Source organism: Zootoca vivipara, chromosome 7 (assembly GCF_963506605.1).
Source record: "Zootoca vivipara chromosome 7, rZooViv1.1, whole genome shotgun sequence".
In the NCBI taxonomy this organism is placed as follows: domain Eukaryota; kingdom Metazoa; phylum Chordata; class Lepidosauria; order Squamata; family Lacertidae; genus Zootoca; species Zootoca vivipara.
This window is the reverse complement of record NC_083282.1, coordinates 90,332,855-90,348,168: the sequence shown is the minus strand read 5'-3', so window position 1 is coordinate 90,348,168 and position 15,314 is coordinate 90,332,855. Positions and strand designations below refer to the sequence as shown.

The window sequence follows — 15,314 nt, the reverse complement described above, 5'->3', positions numbered from 1 at the left end:
TAGTTGCTTATTTCCTTTCAAAGTCCTGGTTATAGAGAAATGTCTTCATCTCGCACCTAAAGATATGCAAGGAAGGTGCCAGGCATGCCTCCCTGGGGAGAGCATCCCACAAGTGGGGGACCACCACAGAAAAGGCCCATTCTTTTATTGGCACACTACGGCACCCTTGTGGAGGAGGCATGTGAAGAAGGGCCTCAGATGATGATCTCAGGGTCCGGGTCAGTTCATCTGGGGAGAAGCAGTCCTTGAGTAAACGAACATAGGATCGGGTCGGGTCGCAAAGCTGAGACACGTACTTCCTTGCTGAGTGCAACTCGCACAACATATCATGTTAAAGTGCTTCGGAAATAGGCCAGTTAGCCTCCAGATCCCACGAGCTATTTATCTCCAGGCGGGGAAATGGATTTGTGGTCAGGAACGACAAGCTAGGTGCATGTTCTTCAGTAACAGGCAACAAAGAAAACCAAGAGTCCCCTGGGATTCCTTTGGAAAGGAGAATCAATCACATGAATCCAGCGCCTCCCCACAGCAGCTTTTTTTTTTAATGTACTAGCTGTACTTGATCAGAGAACCAGGCGGGAAGGAACGCTTGCTGTGGTCTGACTTCTTTTCTTCGGCTGGACATATTGGTTTTAATCCCTCTTCCGTGAGAGATAACAAACTCGGAGCATCATTAGCAGAGCTGCTTTCCTTCCAAAAGAGAGATTGTTGGGTTCTTAAGAGTCAAACTGGACGTGATGTTTATTGTGCAAGTGTAATTACGGTATATATATATTTGGTTTCCTCTGGACTCTGGGAGGTAGGGGTGGGGGAAGTTCAATTCAACGTCTCGCTTGAGATGCAAGAAGGAGCTTCAGAGAGACACTGGCGTAGTGGTTAGACTGTGGGACTAAGAGCCGGGAGACCAGGATTTAAATTCCCACATGGCCATGAACCTCACAGGACCTCGCCAGCCACTGTCTCGGCATCAAATATATCACAGGGTTTCTAATTAGAAACATTTCAATACAAAAATCCAAAATAGAATGGGGATTGGTGGAAGAGTATTTTAAGAAAAAGGATATAAGAACTGAATTGATGGTCTGTTTAAATTAGGTAGTCATGGGGGGGAATTAGAAGGAGGAGGGGAAAATAAAATATAAAATGTATTAGAGTTGTATTATAATTGGAAAAAAGTGACGCAAGTTAAAGAGAATTGGAAAGATAAGTGATGTGTTGTGATTTGGAAGTCAAGTTCTTTCTAATAACATATGATTTGGTTGTATATAATTTATGATTTATTTTTTCTGTATTGAATTTTAATAAATCAAGTAATATATATATATATATATCACAGGGTTTCTGTGATGATAAAATGAAGAGAGGGAGAATCACACATGCCACATTGAGTTCCTTGGAGGAAAAGCAGGATATAGAAACATTAGGATATTCATAATTCTATGTGGTCCAGAAAATTCTCAGGCTGATCTTGCCTTTAAAAAAAACATGTTTGTTGTAGACAGCCATAGTAGTAGTAGTAATAATAATAATAATAATAATATATTATTTATATCCCACCTATCTGGCTAGGTTTCCCCAGCCACTTTGCGTGGCTCCCAATAGAATATTAAAAACACGATAAATACATGGAGCGCAGGAGAAGATGCCTGTCTTAAGAGTCTCACATGATGCGGAAGGAGATGGGAGCTGCAGCATCCGTAAGGGCCCTCCTGGATCAGACTGAAGGCCCATCTGGTCCAGCAATCTGTCTCCCACAGAGGATGATGGCCGGATGCCTCTGGGAACCCCACAAGCACAGCGCGGGTGCAAGAGAGCAAGGCAGTTCGGTGCGCCTGCTGAAGATGCTCCTCTTGCACAACAAGCCTTATCCCGCTTGGCATCTGTCCTGGATTTTAACTGATTCTATGTATGTGCTGTTGTTGTTAAAACCTTTTCTTTGCAGGGGGTTTGACTAGATGACACACGGGGTTCTTTCTAGGATTCTATGAAAAGTCGCTTTTCTATATGCAACTTTGTGTGTGTGTTGTTATATTGTAAAATCATTTCGGGGTGCCTCATAGGAATTAATTCCGAACTGAAGTAAACCAAATTAAGGGCACGATATAGCTTGGGTCTTAGGACTAGTCCTCACTGACGGATCTGCACTTCAGACTGTCCAGGCAAATGAATGCTCCATTGATGCAATATATATATATATTGCATCAATATATAGAAAACTAGCCAGCTAGGGCTAGTGCCTCCAAAATTCTCTCCCAACTCTGCACTGTACCACGTGAATATTGCTGAAAGTGATGGCAGCAGACCACAGAACGATTTCTAGTTTTAGATGCTGACTACTACCGGTATCTTTTTTGCAAGGGACCCAGGTGGTGCTGTGGGTTAAACCACAGAGCCTAGGGCTTGCCGATCAGAAGGTCGGCGGTTCGAATCCCCGCGACGGGGTGAGCTCCCGTTGTTCAGTCCCAGCTCCTGCCAACCTAGCAGTTCGAAAGCTTGTCAAAATGCAAGTAGATAAATAGGAACCGCTACAGCGGGAAGGTAAACGGCTTTTCCGTGTGCTGCTCTGGTTCGCCAGAAGCGGCATTGTCATGCTGGCCACATGACCTGGAAGCTGTACGCCGGCTCCCTCGGCCAATAACACGAGATGAGCGCCGCATCCCCAGAGTCGGTCACGACTGGACCTAATGGTCAGGGGTCCCTTTCCCTTTCCCTTACTATCCTTTTTAAAAAATTAACTTTGAGTCACTGTCGTTTATTCCTCTGAGGAAAACAGAGCCTTTTTCCTCTGTCGGTGGCAATCTTTCCTGCTCCCCCTTCCAGGTAGAATCCTGGGATCTAAGAAGAACTTTGCAGCAGGCACCGTACTTGCCATTCTTCAAACACACACAGAGTCACCACCACATGCAGACTGAAAAACTGGACTTCTTAATCCTTGTTAAGGCCGCTGCCTTGGTTAGCTTTGCTTATTTGAGACCATTGTATTTTTTGTTTTCACGGCAACATGAGTCGCCCAAGGTGGGCTGTGTCCCCAAAGGTGGCACATAAGTTTAGGAGGGAACAAACTCAGCCTTGGAGTGCCTTTACGAAAAATCCATTTCCTTACACAACTTGTGGTTGCAGCCGAGACCCTTTGACCTTGCTGCATCCTGTGGATTCTTAATTGGCAAATTTAACAAGTGTCGCTTTCCTCCTGCAGAAAGACAGCTTTAGATGCAGCGATAAAATCCTTTCCTTTCTGCAGCTCAGGCCAGTTGTGAAGTAGGGGTGGGAAACTTTTGTAGGCCTGAGGGCCATATTCCCGCATCACGGTGTTGGCCAGGGTCAGGTGCAAAGGGGGGCACAGCAACGGATATAACTTTTTAAAAAATCTTTGTACAACACCTATTCAAAAATTCACAGGATTTTACAGCCCGCCCCGCACAACCAATAAATCTCTCCACCCTCCCAGGTGAGCAAGAGGCATTAATATCACAGTTCAGAAGTGCTCAAGGAAGGGGGTGTGGCCTGTGGAGAGTCCGGAGGGCCACAGAGAAGGATGTGAAAGGGCAGATAAAAGAAATTACTTTTTCATGCAGTGCATAGTTTAACTATGGAACTCACTTCCACTGGAAGCAGTGATGGCCACCAACTTGGATGGCTTTAAAAGAGGATTGGACGAATTCATGGAGGAGAAGGCTATCAATAGCTACTGTGTTTCTCATAAAATAAGACATACCTACAAAATAAGCCATGGCAGGATTTCCCTGAGTTGAAAAAATATAAGACATACCCCAAAAATAAGCCGTACCGGGTAGTGGTGGGAGCAGGTCTGGATGGAAGCAGGAAGAGGAAAAGGAAGATGCCGGTCGGCAACCGGAACCGGATACTGCTGCCACATGGAGCCCCGACAGAGTAGGAGCCTGCAAGAGCTGCAGCACGCGCGGTGCCGCAGCCGACCCCCGACCCAGCAGGACCCAGAGAAGTGCAATGCAAAGCCCCGACCCAGCAGGACCCAGAAAGAGGCAAAGCCCCAGGACCCGGTAGGAGCCTCGGTGTGCGGCGCGCAAAGCCCCGGGACCCAGCAGGACCCGGGAGGAGCCTCAGCGCACAGCGCACAAAGGGCAAGGACTGGGCAGGAGCCTCACCGCGCGGCGTGCGAAGCCCCGGCACCCAGCAGAAGCCTCGGCGCGCACCGCACCAAGCCCCGGGACCCTGCAGAAGCCGGCAGGAGCCTCAGCGCACCTTAGTTATAATTGAATAAATGTAAAAAAATAAGACACCCCCTGAAAATAAGCCGTGGTGTTGTTTTTTTTGAGGAAAAATAAATATAAGATGGTGTCTTATTTTATGAGAAACACGGTACTAGCCAGGATGGCTATGCCCGGGACTGACCTGCTGGGATCCAAAGCGCCCTGCACTGCTTCTCTCCACCTGGCTTGGGGCAGGGCCCGACAGGCTCAACAGAGAGGGCTCCTTTTTTAATACTGTTTTTATTTTTTATCCATTTATTTATCTATTTATCTATGTCATTTTAAATGGTTATTGATATTAATGTTGTATTTTTAGTATTAGATGTTATGATTTATATGGAAATTGTTTTGGTTGGGTACCTTTCGATGCGTTTTATTTCTTGTTTATGACTTTTGTTATGCTGGTCATTATGTAAACCTTGTCCTGTTGTAAGCCGCCTTGAGGATAGTTTTAACTATGGAAAGGCGGCATACAGATAAAATGATGATGATGATGATGATGATGAAGATGAAGATGAAGATGATGCTCTGCCCTCCACTGGGTCAGAGGCAGCCATGCTTCTGAATGCCAGGGGCTGGAAACCACAGGAAGGAAGAGTGCTGCTTCTGTGTTCAAATCCTGCTTGCTGGCCCCTGGCCTGATTCAAAGGGGCCAGAGAGAATCAAAACAAGTGGAAGGAGAGAGTTTTGGAGGGAGATGATGATGATGATGATGATGATACCGAGCAAGAGAGGGATGAGAGAGAAGTGGCTTACTCCCGTGAGTTCACTCGATAAGGAAGGCTAGTGCACCCTGCAATCCAAAGGCCCTCCCCTGCTTTTTAAACCATTCAATGAACTAACACTATGAACTTGATTGATCTGTGTGGTTTGGAATATCTCCCAAAGAATTTGCATACACAGCAGAGAAGGACCAGGCAGGAGGGTTTGGAGGAGAGGGAAACCACATGATGAATTTGTTAGGCTCCTTTTGCAGGTGACAAGTCCTTTATATCAATGTGTTGAGGATCTGGGTTGGGGAGGAGAGGAAGAAATGCTCTCCAGCGGCCATTCAAATCAACTGGAAAAGAGGCAGGAGAAGAAACGTTTCATTTCCACCCTGGGCCCACACAGTGGAAAGAATCTCCAGGTCCTCAGACTATTCTTACATGCCCATGTTGAGATCGCCTTCCTTCCCGGCTGAGGTCTCTCTCTCTTTTTGCAAAGAGAACAATTGGGCTGTGTCTGCCGACTGAGCCCAGAGGTGTGATCAGAAAGAACAACTTGACCCCTTTCTTCACCTTGCCATGTGAAAGAAACAACTTTGCAACCACGACATTTTGCTTCGCCAGCTCCCGGCGTCAGTCTCCTCCGCGTAATTGTTATGACAACCTTTCCTTCCTTCTTTCTTTCTTTTTTGAGGGGTAAGACACTCAAATCACTGTTACATTGTAAAACATGATGGGGACGTTATTGTTGTTTAGTCGTGTCTGACTCTTCGTGACCCCATGGACCATAGCACGCCAGGCACTCCTGTCTTGCACTGCCTCCCGCAGTTTGGTCAGACTCATGTTCGTAGCTTCGAAAACACTGTCCAACCATCTTGTCCTCTGTCGTCCCCTTCTCCTAGTGCCCTCCATCTTTCCCAACATCAGGGTCTTTTACAGGGAGTCTTCTCTTCTCATGAGGTGGCCAAAGTATTGGAGCCTCAGCTTCAGGATCTGTCCTTCCAGTGAGCACTCAGGGCTGATTTCCTTCAGAATGGATAGGTTTGATCTTCTTGCAGTCCATGGGACTCTCAAGAGTCTCCTCCAGCACCATAATTCAAAAGCATCCATTCTTCGGCGATCAGCCTTCTTTATGGTCCAGCTCTCACTTCCATACATCACTACTGGGAAAACCATAGCTTTAACTATACAGACCTTATATCAATAGTCTTTTTTTCCGGGGCTACACTTGAGCCAATGCTCAGCCCCAGAACTTATTGTTCTGGGGCTTGGCTATGGAATACGCGAGTAATAAAAATGAGCATGTGCAAAGTGCATTTCAGCAAGTAATCAGAACAGCTCCCGCCTATCTGGAAGTAAAAGCTGCCAAAAAAGATAATGCAGCTTCTGTCAGGCCTGAACTTGCTCAAAATATTTTTAGTTGCAATGAATTTGACATAATCCTTGCCTTTTTTTAAAGCCAGCTGGGCTAGCAGCCAGGTCCAAATCTTACAGCAGCATCTTGGAGTTCACAAATCTCTGGCGAGACGCAATCTCACTAGGAGGCATGGGTGAGTCACTTTCTCACAGTCTCGGTTCCTTATCTGTAAAATGGGAATAATACTGAGTTGAGTCACGGGCTTGGCTGTCCTGCCTCAGCCTTTAAGGCTAGGATGGGCTGCTAAGCATAAACCACAGCAAGGATGTGATGCAAGGACATCGGCACCTGCTCAACTGGGAAGCGGCATGAACCGCGGAAGAAGAAGAGTTTGGATTTGAGATCCTGCTTTATCACCACCAGAAGGAGTCTCAAAGCGGCTAACATCCTCCTTTCCCTTCCTCCCCCACAACAAACGCTCTGTGAGGTGAGTGAGGCTGAGAGACTTCAGAGAAGTGTGACTAGCCCAAGGTCACCCAGCAGCTGCATGTGGAGGAGCAGGGAAGCGAACCCGGTTCACCAGATTACGAGTCCACCGCTCTTAACCATTACACTACACTGGCTCTTGCAGAGAGAAATACCCAGAGCTTTCAGCACTTGAAGCAAAACAGCTGCAAATGTTTTGATGGCAGGGGCTGACCAAAGTTGTTACTTCCCCAACCTGCTTACCCAGCCCCCCTTCCATGCTAGAGAGGCAGCGTGTCACAATGGTTAGATCGCTAGACTATGGCTGTGTGCACACCATCCATATAAAGCAGATGGCTCCCCCAAAGAATCCTGGGAACTGTAGTTTGTTGAGGGTGCTGGGAATTATAGCTCTGTGCGCGGTGCACTACAATTTAAGAGCTACAATTCCCCGCACCTATACCAAACCGAGACCGTCGTCCCCCTCTTTAGTGTTGTAAGTAGAGCACACTGCTATTTAAACAATTGGGGCGGCTGCCAACACATCTGGCCCAGAAGCAAACCAAAGTGGCTCACAGATCCAATGGACTAGTGACTTGATTTGGGGAAAGGCGAATTTATATTGGTTTGGTTTGATGTGGATGTGTTGCTTTCGTTCGTTACAGCAGGATCCCTTCCCACAGGTGCCCCCCTTGTCTCAAGCTACCAAGGGTCATCGCCATTCCTCTGCCTTACATGAACCACCAGCAAGAAGTTTTAGAATCATAGAATCGTAGAGTTGGAATGGGTCCCCCCAGGGTCATCGAGTCCAGCCCCCTGCAATGCAGAAATCTTTTGCCCAATGTGGGGCTCAAACCCGCAACCCTGAGATTAAGAGTCTCATGCTTTGTCAACGGAACTATCCCTTCCTTGCAAGACTGTCGTGAGGGCTAATGCCTGGATAGCACAGTTGGTCAGAGTGTGGTGCTGATAACCCCAAGGTTGCAGGTTCGATCTCCGTATGGAGCAGCTGCATATTCCTGCATTGCAGCGGGTTGGACTAGATGATCCTCAGGGTCCCTTCCAGCTCTACAATTCTGCGACAGCTGAGATATTGCACGTGAACCACTCCAGGAAAGAACGAACCAAAGTGCTACATGCTTTGTACAGGAGAGCAGCCTGAAAGGTCATGTGTGCCTGGCTTGAGCCGTAACCGAAGAAAGGGTCCCTGCAGAGATCCCTTTCCTTCTGCATTCCTGATGATTTCTGCTCGTGACACTAACTGGGCAGTTATACGTGAACCTGCTTCCAATGCCCTCTGCATCTGCAAAAGTTTCAGGGTAGACATACGGCTTTCTTTCCAGCAATTATGCGGTAAGAAGTGTTGCAGAACTAATAAAGCAGAAGGGCATGCGGGTGGTGAAGGATAAATCCACAGCTAATGTGCCGTTATTGTGTCAATGATATGTTGGGCGGATACGTCCACAAAAAGACATCGGTCCAGAGGGGCCCAAGAAGTCCCAGGTTCAAATCTCAACCTAGACAAGCACTCACGGACAACAACAACCAGCCTCTGCCTGTCTATTCACGAGGGTGTTGCTCAACGGAACTTACTCAAGCGCTACATTGGTATCCTGTCCTTCCTCCAAGATTCATAGATTTGTAAGGGATCCTGTTAGGGCAAAATTCTGGGTGCGAGAATGCTCAGCCACCCAGCTCATCAGGCAAGGGCCTGTGGTCGTTGCGGAGTATAAAAGGAAGGAGTCCAGCCATGATCCGGAGCAAACAGCAAGGTTTATTACTGCGCAGCAGGTTCAATGCCAGACTGAACACCGTGAACAGGGCTGCAAGAACTTTTAAAACTTCCCACCACCATCCCATAATGCACATCGAAAGCATCATACATACATCACTTGTGACAGGGTAAAACGTCAGAAAAGGGGAAGGTGCAAGGGGCATTAGCATACAGGTAAACAGGAGGTAAGCAGGATTAGCATAAGGATGTCCCAGGACATTGTTAAGCAAGTACCAGTAAGTATCTGGGAAGGGATCCTTGAGTATCTGGTGGGGGGAAACAATGGGTCCAGTTGTGTGTATTGCCTCTGGCTTCGGAGGGTTGGGAATGGCAGGAGATGGTACCTGAATGGATTATGGATATGCAGAGGAGCACCACCCTGGCTACCTGACCTCTTGCTTAAGGGATTATGGCTGTTCCCTGCATCCCTGAGAGCCCTTGGCCAGAGTCGCAAAAAGGAGGTTTCATTTAGAAATAAAGATACACTGTATTCATTCATAAAGAAATATGGTTACATAGAGTCTCAGGCAACAGAGAAAGGGTAGGAAAGGGAGCCTTTATTACTCAGGGCTTGATCTTGAGGGGTTCGTGTTGGTGCGATACTAGAGTGGTGTTGTAGGATCAAATGGGGTCCCCTTGAGGGCATTAGTGCCAATCTTGATTCCCAAATGAAGCCTCGTTTGGGTGCCCCCCCCTATAAAATTCCCTAACAGATCCCAAGGGTCATCTAGCCCAACCCCATATAGAAGCAGCATGTATGTTCCCCATCCACCAATCCAGCCTCACAACAACCCTGCGGGGTGGGCGGGTGATTAGGACAAGTCACTCCATTCAGTTTCATGTCTGAGATGGGGGGTGGTCCAACCCCAGATTGCCCTGGTCCAAGTCTGAAACTCGGCTCTAACCACTATGATACACTGTCTCCCAGCGCAAAAGTAGTGGCGAGCAGCAATTCTGTCTTCTCCTGGTACCTCTTTTCCAGTTCCATCGGAGTGAATGGAGCAAAAAGGAGGAACTTCTGCTCCATTTGCTTATGCAGAAGGCGAGAAAGTGGAAATGGGGGTGGCTCATTGGCCCACCCCCCAATATGACATCCCAAGGGCCCAGGAAGGATATTATGGGGCCCATGCAGCCTTTCAGATTTTGTCTGGCCTCCTCCAGGAAAACCATTTACAGTACTTGCTTTCCCAAATCTTATGTGGGCTTTACTCATTCATTCTTATCTGCCTATGGGGCAATTATATGACAGTGAGCATTCATTCAGATTCGCTTGCTGCCTGCTTTATTTATTTACTTTTCTACATCTTCCTGTTAATCATTCATTCACACACACCCCTTTGCAGTGTGTTTCCCTGCCAGCTTCCTATCCACCAAAAGTCATTTTTCAAAATACAAAAAGTTAATTTACTGTGTTAGGGCAACAGAGTGCTTTAAATCCACTTTAACTGTGGAAGCCTAGATTTCTGGTATGTCCTTGGATCCTTCCCACAAGGCGTCAAAAATATTGGGGTACAGTCCCACCAGCCCTGACCTCTGCCCATACTGGCTGGGCTTAGTGGGAGTGCCTCAACATCTGGAGGGCCCCAGCTGCCCCCCCCACTCTCACCCCAAAGGATTTTCTCCAATTAGTTTAGAGGGCCTGCACTCTTGCCCCACATATAGTAGCTGCCTGTTCTGCATAGTGTGCTGGGCTAGCCCAGAATGAACACGGACTTCTTTGTACATTTTAAAGCACCGTGTAAATGTGACAGCGTTACTACTGCCGTTATTGTGAATCACTGCGGAATAACTCCCACCCCAGGCTCCTTCCTCGCAGTTGCAAAACGCTGATTGGAAACCCATTTTGCTCCTTTTGAAAGAGTTGAAAGAGGTTGGGGAGAACCGGAGACCACTCTTTCACCACTCAGAGCTTGACAAGGTCATTAAAGAATGTTGAGGGATAACACGGTGGGGATCTTGAGATTGCTCCTCTACCGCCTTCTCCTTGCCCCTGTGAGTCTCCGAATCGGGTGCCCACATTTACTCTGAATTATTCAGTCTGGAAGATTGCATGGAAATGCTGTTTACACACAGTCCTCAAGGCTTGCTCCCAGGGTGGTTTTGTTTAGGAAGGTCAATGGGTATCTGTCCCTAAACATGTATGTGTGCTCAGAATTAAATCCTGCTGAATTCAGTGGGGCTTACTGGAAGAACTGTAGCTTGGTGGTAGAATCACACCCAAATGCCCCAGGTTCAATTCCCAATGACATCTCCAGTTAGGGCTGCGAGAAACTCCCGCCTGAAGGAGACAAATTACCGAGCTGGATGGACCAACACTCAGTATAAAGGGAGCCTCCTTGTTTAGGAAATGTCTGTCAATGCTCAGTGCACGTACTTGTGAATGAGTACTGTTGCAAGCAGTGGGAGTTACTCCCTAGTAAACATGGCTGGCATATGAGCTGCAACATTATTTAGTTGCCCTGTGCTTCCAACAACTGGGAGAATTCCAGATATTTTGGACTTCAAATCCTATCAGTCTCATCAAGCACAGCTGGTCTAACTGGATGCAAAGCTGTTGTTTCTCTCTTTTATCACACTTTACAGCTCTCACATTGGACAGGTAGTATATACAGTACTCTGCTTTGGAAAACTCACAGCACTCCACAGAAGGTCTAATTAGAAGCGAAGCCTCTATTAAGGGCTGGGAATGGTTTTCAGCAATTTGGCAAAACTCAGGAATATAAAAAGCACCTGCAGAGCAAAGAGTACTCCTGACCATGTGCAGAATGGCAGTCGCTCCCACACTGAATAACCTCTACACAACATCTGAGGGTACCCAGGCCAGAGACTGTGGCTTAGCAGGCTTAACCCCCACAACCTCTTTTTTTTAAAAAAAGAAATTAAAACATCCACCCCAACACAGTGTTCCTTGTGCCTGAGATACAATCATTCCCAGCGGCAACCTCCCTCCTTAAATCTGCTGTCAGTTGGCAATCTCAAACACGTCCCATCCCATACAAGTCAATTAGGAAGCGGACTCCCATGCAAATATGCCCAGGGATGCCAGCTTTTCATTTTCTTCACTTTAAAGATGCCCAGGACAGCACCCACCACCACAAAAGCAGCAGTGCCCCCCACCCACCCAAGTCACAGAGCCTCATTTTTCACTTCTGACATTGGAATCAGAAGTCAAACACTGAGCCTGTGCAGAGTGCTTCCCGTGCCAGCATGGGAGTAAGCTACAGCAACCTACCTAGACAGCAGGGGATGGCTACCAGGTCAGACATCTTTTCAGAAACCCACCGCTCGGGAGAGTCCGTGCAATCATTCCCTACACGGGCACATGAAGCTACTCGCAAGCATCGGGGCACCTTCCGAGCCCCATACCACCTCTTCTGCCCAGTCACCTACGCACATCTAGAGCCTCAGGCATGCTCGTCCTTCATCCTTCATCCTCACCCGCAAGACGGAAGAATAGCTGGCGATCCCCAGCCCTTCACCTCCCTTTCTCAATCTCTTATGCTCTTCTTCCTCATCCACACGCCGTGCGCGCCTAACTTAGCATGGAGGTCGAGTAAACGCCCTCCGGAGTCCCAGCTTGCACGCGATGATTAGAAAAGAGCCACGGAGGGCATCAGCCAAGCCCTCGAGCCGGACTCAGAACAAAGAGCCCCCCCCCCGCGCTCACCTGAGAGCCACAGGCGAGGGTCGCCAGGTATCCAAAGCTGCCCAGGCGCCCCGTGACGGCCACCCCCACTGCTTCCTTACCTTCCATCTCCTTGGTCTCGCCGCAGTTCATCGCCAGAGCCCGTTCATGGCCCCCTCCCGTGTCCGGCAAGGGGTTGCCTTTGGAGCGGAATTCCGCGAACATCAAGCGCATGCGGCCCGAGGCGCGGGGATGGGCAGCGGGATTCAGACGATCGGCGGTCTCGCGCAAAGAGGTCCGGGCTGGGCGGGGCAGGACAAGAGCCCGCGTTGCTGCCGCTCGTGTGGACGGACCCCGGCGCTCTCCTCCTCTCCACGTTCAAGACACTTCGGCAAAGTGGCCAGCGCTCGCCTTGCGCACCGCCTATCACTGCAAATCCGCCTCCTCCTCTTTCCCTCCTCCCTTCTCGCTTTTGTCTCTTCCTCCCTCTCTCTCTCTCTCTCTCTCCCCTACTCTCAAGTCACCCGACGACGCTGGTGCTGCTGCCGGATCGGAGGAAGACGAAGCTCAAACACGCCCCTCGCCGACATCCCTGCAAGGTCATCCTCGCCGCCGCCCATCCCCTGCCTCGTTGCGCAGCAAGGCGCACGGCAGAGTCCAACAACAAGGCGATCATTTCGCCTTCGCCGCTGGTCTCCCACCCCGAGCTGGGCGGGGAAGGGCCGCGGACGCAGCGGCTGCCTGCAAGTCCCGGACAAAGCCCGGCAAGCAGGCGAGGCGTGGTGCTGGTGGTGGCGGCGCGCCTTGGAGCGCCGCTGCGCGCGTCTCCAGCGCGCCGGGAGCCCTTCAGCGGCGCCTAGGCTGGGCCCAGCAGGCACGACCCCGGCTCCAGCAGGGAGAAGAAGCTCTCCGCGAGGTTGCGAAAGGAGGAGGAGCCGCGCTAGGCAGGAGCCGCCGGGATCGGGCCTGCAACCTGCCGGGGAAAGGAGCCGGGAGCCGCACGGCGTGCCCGACCGGGAAGTGCTTCGTAACGCGGCTGGCGAGGGCGCGTTGGCGGCGTTTGCGGATCGAGATGGCTGGAGGCGAGGTCAAGGCTCGCGGGCCACCTCTCGGTCGCCAGGCCAGCGTGGGCACCATCCGGCCGGGTCCTGGGTAGCTTCGGCGAGCAGCAGCAGCAGCTCTCCCTGCGCGATCCCACCCATCCCGCCGCTGGCTTTTCCCCGAAGGGCTCTCGGCTTGGCCGGTTGCCGCGCAAGGGCGCTCTCGGGGAGCCCTCCGCCGTCGCCCTGCGCTTGGGCGCGCACGTGCTCCCACTGCGCACACGCCCCGATCCGCCTCGCCCTGCTCTGCCTCTAGTTGGGCTGGTTTTGCCAGCCGTGCCTAGTGTTATTTATTTATTATCCAACGCCTTTTGCAGTGCAATACTAATGCATATCTACCAGGTCAATGGCTTACTCCCAAGTAATTCTATGCACGCTTACCTCGGAGAGCAACCCAATCGAATTTATTGGAGCTCCGTGTAGGCATCCAGAGGGTAGAATTGATTAATCTTTTAGTTTATTATTATTATTATTATTAAGGCCCTATAATAAAGGCCCTTGGCTTTATTGCTATTTGGGGGGTGTTTTAAACTACAGACTGTCTTTTCTTAAGCTGCTTCTCATACTCTGAGATCAGAAGGAAGCTCACCTGTCATTTAGCCTCAAGCCACCACAGGACAGGGACCAGCTATTATATATTTGTAGCCATATGCCAACGTCTTTCTAGAGTTGCCTGTTTTAAACCTTCCTCTCTTGGTCCTTTGCTTTCCTTGCCCCCCCCCCTGATTAATGGTTGCTATTAGCTAGTCGGTTAGGGATAAGACGGGTGCCATCCATGTATGCAGTGCTTGACAACAGCAGTCAGAGAGACCAGGAACTGCCAGTAGCTGCCTCCTGAGGAGCTGAGAGACTGTGCCTTGACAGCAGGGAAGACAGAGGAACATAGGAAATAGAAGAACATAGGAAACTGCCTTGCACTGAGTTAGACCATTGGCCCATCTTAATCAAGACTGTCTTCACTGGCCAGCAGTAGCTCTCCTAGTCTCTCCCAGCATCACCTGGGGATGCCTGGGATTGAATCATAGAATTGTAGGGTTGAAATGGACCACATAGGTCATCTAGTCCAACCCCATGCAATGCAGGAATCTATTGCCCAAGGCGGGGCTTGAACCCATGATCCTGAGATTAAGAGTCTCGTGCTCTAGCCTTCTGCATGCAAGGCCATTGCTCTACCCCTGAACTACAGCTCTTCCTTAATGGAGGAAGGAAGGAAGGAAGGAAACACTGTGAGGGATGCAGGCTTGCACAAGTGCAGTTAGAGCTGTGGAAGTCTGGTTATATTGGGGCAGGCATGGCCAAACTTGGCCCTCCAGCTGTTTTGGGACTACAATTCCCATCATCCCTGACCACTGGTCCTGTTAACTAGGGATGGTGGGAGTTGTAGTCCCAAAACAGCTGGAGGGCCAAGTTTGGTCAGGCCTGGTATGCCTGAAGATTTAAGATTTAATGGACTGCTTTGCTAAAGTGACCCCGAGAGCAAAAAATTGGGCTATACAAAGAAGGCCCTGGATTACTTATTCAGGCAACAAGAGTCACTGCCGAGTGTTCCAGTGACCTATTATGTCTCCACTTGTGGATTATTGAACACACCATTTGTAGCGAGCATATGGACGGGAGCACGGGTGATGAAAATACAGTGCAATGACTCCCAGTATGCAAGAATATTGCAGAAGGCCTCTATGAAAAACCGTAAAGCAGCAATAGACTTTAGTGGGTGACATATTATGGCTTCTTTGACCCATAAAAATGGTAAGAGGGTGTCTGTTTCATATCTTTGGGCCCCACATAAAAAGAAGGGGGTCCTGTTTTTACAGCAAAAGTAGTGTGTGGTCAAGGGTGCCAAACATCCTCCCACACCACGGCTTATGTCCCCTCAGGTATTTCACCCATGCCCCATGGGGTCACTTCTGGCTGAGGATAAGACTGCTGGTAGACAAGGGGTGTGGGGTTGATAAGCTGTAGGGTGGACACATAGCAGCATGTTAGAAACTCAGATATATGAGCTAGGCGCCAAGTGGCTCCTGAAACCAGGGTTATAGTTGCCAAAGCGGAATGTC

At 49.4% G+C, this 15,314-nt stretch overlaps 1 protein-coding gene across 2 annotated transcripts in view; it reads right to left on the bottom strand.

Annotated features, from left to right (window-relative positions):
* Positions 1–13,416, bottom strand: part of SAMD10 (sterile alpha motif domain containing 10) — a 65,612-nt gene extending 52,196 nt beyond the window's left edge. Inside the window, exon 1 of one of the 2 annotated variants that reach the window (XM_060277352.1) lies at positions 12,280–13,416. In XM_060277352.1, coding sequence (XP_060133335.1) covers positions 12,280–12,391 — 112 coding nt within the window. In that variant the 5' untranslated portion in view covers positions 12,392–13,416. The remainder of the gene's footprint in view (positions 1–12,279) is intronic. The other variant, XM_035123606.2, reaches the window with a different exon arrangement.
* Positions 13,417–15,314: the final 1,898 nt, after the last annotated feature.